The following is a 7,156-nucleotide window of genomic DNA, read 5'->3' on the forward strand; positions in this document are numbered from 1 at the left end:
TGCTGTCCAACACCCCATGCCACAAGAGGAGCAGGGGACAAGGCCACACACACTACCCAGGCGGCTTGGGTGATGCAGGGCAAGAAGCAACAGAGGGGGGCTGTGCAAGGCAGATGCCTGGCCCTGCCACAGCTGAGGGGCAGAGCTGCCTGGAATATCTCAGTGCCAGGCAGCCACCAAAGAGATGACACCAGACACCAGGAATTGTTTGGAAAAGCCACTGTGTGTTCGTGTGTTTGAATTTGGTTTAATCCTAATCATCAGTCTTGATAAACTTACTTTTATTAATTAACATACTTGGATTTATGTAACGTCCTTTTTTAAAGGTTTAACACTACTGGGGTATTAAAAACAATGCAGAAACCATCACATACATCCTCAAGTGCTGCACATGGTTCTCCTTGGCCTCAGAGCACAACCAGCCAGGCAGAAATGACACACAGTGATAGGGAAAGCCTGTGTGGACCAGGACAGGACACCACATGTTCCACACAGACTCTGAGTGATGTGGGAAGGGGAGCAGCGAGTTCCCCTCATCCATGAGGTAGTGAAGGAGGAACTTCATGGGCCATTTTCAAGGCAAAGCCCATGTAGGCTGTGCTCCAGGATACTGTGGATGCCAGAACTGGAAATGGGATCCAAAAGGGATCCAGCAAGCTCCTGAAGGATATGCCCAGCTGCACAGGTGCAAGTCACCTGGTCCATTCCCTGCTACATGGTGGCAGTATGGAGGTTCACATCACCTCAACACCCACCGCCAGCTCTCCCTGACAGGGATCTGCCCTGTGCCCATCTCCTTGTGCCAGCCTCAGGCAACACCAGCATTATGGCTTAGAGAGTTGCAATGTAACCCGTGTTACAGGCAGCCCTGTTGGATGTGGGAAGGAGCCGCCTCGGACCCCAACTCCTGCTACGTTAGGCTCCACCTTGTTCCTCAGAGCAGAATAAACCACAGGTTCCATCATTTAAGGGTAACCTTGAGGCATTTGCAGATCTTGCCCTTCAGTCTTTTGTTTGAAGCTTTCAAGAATGACCCTTGATTTTGTTTTAACCCAGTGCCAGGAGTGCCCCACAAACATGTGGGTGCCCAAGTCTACCCTAGGGTTTCCAGCTATACACACTGCTCCAGGATATGGCTTGCACAGACCAGCATGGGATGCATTTGGCAGGCAGCCCCAGACCCCCTGCAGCAGGATGAGGAGGACAGGAAGAGTCCTGGAGAAGTGCTTAAAGCATGGAAAAATGGGGGCCGTGGCTTCCCCCTGGACCCGGGCAGAGAGTTGGCTGAGTGAGGAAAGCAGGAAACAGCAGTACCCACAGCCACCTTGATGAGGGCACCAGCTCCTTATACCCTGAGGGTATTCCCAGTAAGGGATGGGAGCCCCAGGCCAGCCTGTCCCGATATCAGGTAAATGACCCCTGGTGGGGCATTTCCTGAGTGGGAAGGCCCATGGGCAGCCTACCCTCCACTGCCCTAAACTTTGCATCAGCCCTGCCAGGGAGGACAGGACACTGAGCCAGACATTTGGACTGGGGTGAGAACAGGATGGGGATGGTGAACAGGGAGAGGTACCAGTCCCACACTGTGGTGCGGAGGGGAAGGGCAGTTCCCCCAAGGGTCTCCCAGTACCCACCTGACCTCCAGCACATGGATAGCCCCCAGCCCAGGGAGCAACCTGCTGGTTGCCCATCTCCAGCATCACACCAAGGCCAGTCCCTTGGGTGCTGGAGGATTGGTGATGGGAACATGCTCTGGGTCACTGCCCTCCTCCAGCCTGAGTCGGTGCCCATGGGGAAGTTCCCTGCCTGCAGTTGCTGGAAAGCAGACAGGAGCTGCCAGCTCCCATGTCTGACCAGCTTTTACTGAGCAGGGCAAAGCTGGGATGTGGCTGTGAATACACGAGGAGCCCAGTTCCCTTCTGTTCCCCACCAGAATAGCTTCCCAGGCAAGCTCCCTGGCATCTGCCTGGGTTGCCCTGTGCCAAAGCTGGGACGGATGCAGCCCTACAGCCTTGCCTGCCCCAGATTTCCTTCCTCCCCAGCTGCAGAGTGCTGGCAGGACAGAGAGGTTTTGCAGGTGCAGCCCTGTGAGCCATCTCCATCCCACATCATGCTGTCCTCCCCAGCCGGTTCCAGCAGCACATCCACCCGCTCTGCTCCTCACTGCCCCCAGGATGTCCTCAAACACCAACACACTGCTTGAGCTCCTCATCTTCAGCCCCAGGCCTGGTCACGAGTCCTTTTTTCTTGGTGCCAGTGGGGCAGATGGGGCAAGGGAGTCCTTGGTTCCAGGCTGTGTTCCCACCAGGGCCAACCAAGAGTACAGTCAGCTCTTCCGTGCCGGAGTCCTGCTCCCCACTGCAGCTTGGAGGGACATGACTCCACAAGTCCCCTATGTTGGGGGAAAGGCAGCTGGCTCAAACCCAGGTGGCGGGAGTGAGGCTGGGGGCAGGGCAGAGGCTACCTGCGTGGTGTGCCACATCTGCAAAGAGAGCATGGCACGGGGTGAGCACTGCCAGGATGGAAGGGACACTTGGACCTCCAGGCTCACCTGCCCTGCCCTGGATCCCCTTCTTTGTGCCTGGTCCCTCTGACACGGAACTGCAGGGGCAGGGACTGCAGGCAGCCTCTTCATGGGGAGGAGTGAGGGCGGTGGGGCTGGTGCAGGCTGAGCCCCCTACAGCAGGCTCCAGACAAAAGAGGGAAATGCTAGGAGGAAAGTGCTAGCCACAGGTGTCATACCTCAAAAGTGCCCACAATGAGTCCAGCCTGTGCTGTTACAGCAAGCAGTTTGAGAAAGTGAGATAAAGGACGGAAAGAGTAGAGTAACCCAAACAACAATCAGTCAAGGACAGCAGTAAGGACAGCAGCTGGCAGCAAGAGGAGGCTGAAACTGGAAATTCATGGATCCAGGAAACCCAGCATGGTCTGTGATGGCAATAGAGCTAAGCACCATCAAGTCATCCAGCCCATCCATCCCCATTCTGCCCAGCTTTGAGCTGCTGAGCCTGGAGACTACTGAGTCTTCAGTAAAAGGTGTGTTTCCCCACAGCCACCCACTGTCCCCTCCTGCTTTCTTCTGTGTCTGCTCTGCACAAACCCTTCACTTCTTACAGTGTCAGTAAAGATCTAAATGCTTAATGAAGACTCTCATCCCCAGGAAATTAACCCAGAAGACACCACCCATACCTGCCCCTGCTCACTTACAGTTCACAGTCTTTCCGTCCCTTCTTGTCTTGTCTTCTCTTACCTCGGCCCTTGGACCTCCTCCTTCAAAAGGAAAGTACCACAAGAAGTGCTGATGTGTGGGAGATGAGACCCACAATCCCAGTCAGTAACAATGCCCCTGATTTCACTTACCTTCCCAACCTCATCAGGTCCTGCCGAGGCCTGCAGAGTGGGAAAAAGACAGAGTGAAGTGGTTATTGGGCAGTGCTGCACGTTGAGCTGCAGGAGGTGGTCCATTAACACGCCCCAGTGCACAGCCCAATCTACCTGTTATCATTCACGTCTAAAACAGACCCAATATCTCTTCTCTTGACCTTATCAACCCCTCAGTCAGGAGCTGATTGCAGCAGGCTGAGAGAAGGCAGAGACAGTAAAGGGGCTGGTCAGCTTGGGTGACAACCCTGGGGATATGGCATTTTGTCAATGAGGCTGGGGAGGGCAAGTTCAGTCTTAGCTGCTCTCTGTGACAGAGCTTGTAATTAAACAAGATGCAACATCCTGGGTAACAAACATGGGGGATCTGCTGCAAAGTCTCAGCAGTGGCTCTCAGCCATGACACACCCCCCCCGTAGGGGTCACAGCCAGGACATTACCACGCCTGCACTAAACTACAAAAGGGAGCGATGTACAGGTGTGGAAAGCGGTTTAGAAAGAAGCCAAAAACTGCTGCAGAAGGCAGCCTGCACACATGCTCATTGGAGATCCCCTGGGAGTTACCGTAGGTAGGGAAACCACAAAAGGATTAGGAAATTCCCTGCATGGAAAATAGCTGGAAGCAGAGAAGGAGGCAAGTAACACATCTGCTTCTTCCCACTCCCCCTTCTGCATCCACTGACAGATGCTCCAGACAGAGACAGTGTGGAGCTGGGTCTGCTCCAGTACAGCTGCTCATACAGCTGCAGGGGAATACCAATCCAGGGATCCTCAGGATCTTCTTCCAGGCAAGGATCATGTCTACTGGCTGCCCAGCAGCACACTCATCCCCCAGTTTTCGCAATACTAAATCACCCTTGCACCATGACGAAGAGTGATTACCAGGACCCCTCATGCAGGCAATGCTGGAGTCTACTGCAAGGACCAGCTGCAGGCAGCACTGGAGCTGCTCCCACAGCATTGCAGTCCTGCTCCCACAGCACTGCACAGGCCCCATCTTGCGCAGGCATTCACCACTTTTGGGACATGGTGAGCACCCCAAGGGGCTGACTAGGTGCTAGAAGTCTGTGGCAGGTTGGTGCTGGACATCCATTCCAGGCCAGCTCTGCGTATCCGGGCCAGGTTGGCACTGCATGTTTTAAGCTTTCATTTGTTGGCTTGGATGTAAACCTCTGCTTCCCAGGTCTTTATGGGGCATCTTCCCTTAAATGGTTGCCCAAGACCCAGCTGTCTAGCTTTCTCTTCGGGCCACAGTCACACTCAGGCATGCTAAGCCACGGAGATCCCCACTGAGCCACCACCTTGGACATGCTGTCACACACCAAACACCTGCCTCAGAGCCACCAGCCTTCCTTCACTAGCCACAGGCAGATTCTCTGGCTAAAGGAGCATATGCCAGGCATGCCAAGGCAGCTGCAGGGATGGGGAGCACAGCCCTGCAGATGGTGCATGGTGCCTGACCCGTCTTCACAATGCCACACAATCCCTTGGCTGTGGGGAGGAGGTACAGATGTGGTGCAGCCTCCAGCTGAACAAGGGTTATAAGCACCAGCAAACCTTAGTGCAAAGACAGCAAGAAGGGGTCCCAGCACAGTCAGGGTGCCTACAGGGCATCCCTGTTCCACACACAGGGTGATCTGGCAGGGTTACTCTTGCTGGAGCCCAGGAGTCCCTACCTGCACTCGCACTGCTTGTGCTCGGTGAACGCCATCTCCACATAGGGTGCCTCCCCGTTTGGCTTTATCTTCAGGAGCTGAAAGAGGAGCAAAGGTTACTTCCCAGGCAGCAGCAGGAGGGGGCTGGAAGGGCTCCTGCGCCACTGCCTTGCCACCCCAGCCTCTTGGGAAGACGCATGTCTAACCTGTTCCTCAGGACCTCCAACAACAGAGATTCCACCTCCACACGTAGGCAGCACTGGCCAGGCCCAGCTGCCCCGGCTGGTGCTGCCCCATGTCTTCAGGGCTTTAATTTAAGTCCCATGGTCTTGGGATTTCCCAGCCTTAGAAAAGATTTTTCAGCCTCTGCCTTTCTGGAGAGCTTTCACATATTTGACCCCTTTGCACATCTCCCTTCTCTGACAGAAATATCCCCCCAGTCATATTTTCCAGACCAATCCCATTGCTGATGCCTCCTCCTGGATCCCTTTTCTACAGCACTGAGTTGGAATTGACTGGAGTCAGTACCTCAGTGCCTCCCCAGTCCAGGGGTACAGGATTTGCCCTGTCACATGTCACTCCACAGCCCAGCCTGAAGTTCAGGTTGGACATTCAAAGGCCTTACAGAGTATGTTCATCGTTGGTGATCCACACTAGCCCCTGCAGAAGTGTCTGGCATTGCCACCCTGTACACAGCAGCAGGATCCCTCCCATACAGGGAGACCTGTGCTTGGGGAGCTGCCTCCTGTTCATGCCAGGCTTTAATCCACCTCAGCCAAGAGCTTTTGGAAAATGCCATCCTGCCTTCCAACACACTTTCAACTCCGGAGAGACCAAAATCACTGCTGATTTATTGCAGGCACTCCCTAGTCCATCATCCATGACAAAGCAGAGCTTTTCCCTGGTCCCTGCAGCATCAGCAGGTTGATCAAATAAGTTGATCCCTGGCAGCTCAGTGCAAGGGCTGCAGTGTGAGGACAACTGCTGCCTGCAACATGGGGAAGAGTCCAACGGCCCAGGTTCTCCCACCCCACATCTCCCAGCTCACACAGTGGCGACTGAAAACACGGTTGGCTCAACCTTTCATACTCACCATGCCCCAGCGTGGGGGCATTCACTGTCAGCACCACCCCAAGCATCACCTGATACAGAAGAGCCTCACTCCTCCCTTTGATTCAAGGGCAGTACCTACTTTGTCCCAGCAGGCAGTCGTGGGCAACTGGAACACCCCCCAGCCCCTCTGCAGGACAGGGAAGGTCCGAAAGATGACAGCAATGAGCAAGAGAGACCACACAGAGGGAAGTCCGGGAAGCAGGGAGTGAGGCCAGTACCACCAGGGGTGACACCTGGCCTCAGGGGCAAGCTGAGAGAGCAGGCAGAGGGACCCTACTCGCTTGGCATGCATTTGAGCAGTTGTGACTCCTCTCCTTTGCTAGCCACACTGCTACAATATCTAGAGGATGCAAAGCTGCAAGTTCACCTTCCCGGCGCTTGGTGAGCAGCCCACCACCTCTCTGGCACAGCCACGGCCCCGCAGCAGCAGCACGTACCTGCATGGTGACCGTGCTTGTCTCCACGGGGACGCAGCGGAGACCCTCGTCCCCACAACAGCCTCCACAGCGCTGCAGGGAGACGCAGGAGGGTCTGAAAATGTACTCCACCTCGTTGGGGAACTCGGTAATGACGTCCACTAGCTGCTCCAGAGGCCGGCAGAAGCTACGATTCCAGATCTCCCGAAAGGTCAGGACTGCAAGAGACAGGGACAGGGACTATAAGGAGGCGCCCAGAGAGGCAGAGCCCAGCCGGGCCCCTGCCAGGGCAGGTGCAGCAGCTGCGGTGGGGGCCCCCAGCCACCACAGGGCACAGAGACGCAAGGGACCCCCTTGTGTTCCCAGTAAGTCCGTCACCCTACTGTGCACATCACTGCTTAGGGGCTCACACAGCCACCCCGATAGGCACTTTCTCCCTCTATCCGCCAGCTCCGTCTCCCGCCCAGGCACTCTACTCATCCCCTGCCGCGCCGCGAAGGGGCTCACCCGCTCCTCGAACCCCCCTCGGCCAGACAGCCGTCCCCTGCGGCTTTCCCGCCGGCAGAGCTGGAGCGGGGTGCTCCCACCCGG

At 55.8% G+C, this 7,156-nt stretch overlaps 1 protein-coding gene across 1 annotated transcript in view; it reads right to left on the minus strand.

Annotated features, from left to right (window-relative positions):
- Positions 1-227: 227 nt before the first annotated feature.
- The window catches only part of PGF (placental growth factor), a 9,916-nt gene continuing 2,987 nt past the window's right edge, over positions 228-7,156 (minus strand). The window contains exons 2-6 of the mRNA XM_017741651.1: positions 6,587-6,805; positions 5,058-5,134; positions 3,361-3,390; positions 3,208-3,270; positions 228-2,482 (exon numbers count right to left, since the gene is read on the minus strand). Of these exons, the coding sequence (XP_017597140.1) occupies positions 2,461-2,482; positions 3,208-3,270; positions 3,361-3,390; positions 5,058-5,134; positions 6,587-6,805 (411 nt within the window). The 3' untranslated portion in view covers positions 228-2,460. The remainder of the gene's footprint in view (positions 2,483-3,207; positions 3,271-3,360; positions 3,391-5,057; positions 5,135-6,586; positions 6,806-7,156) is intronic.

The sequence above is a fragment of the Corvus brachyrhynchos genome, unplaced genomic scaffold, assembly GCF_000691975.1.
Source record: "Corvus brachyrhynchos isolate BGI_N302 unplaced genomic scaffold, ASM69197v1 scaffold115, whole genome shotgun sequence".
Classification (NCBI taxonomy): Eukaryota; Metazoa; Chordata; class Aves; order Passeriformes; family Corvidae; genus Corvus; species Corvus brachyrhynchos.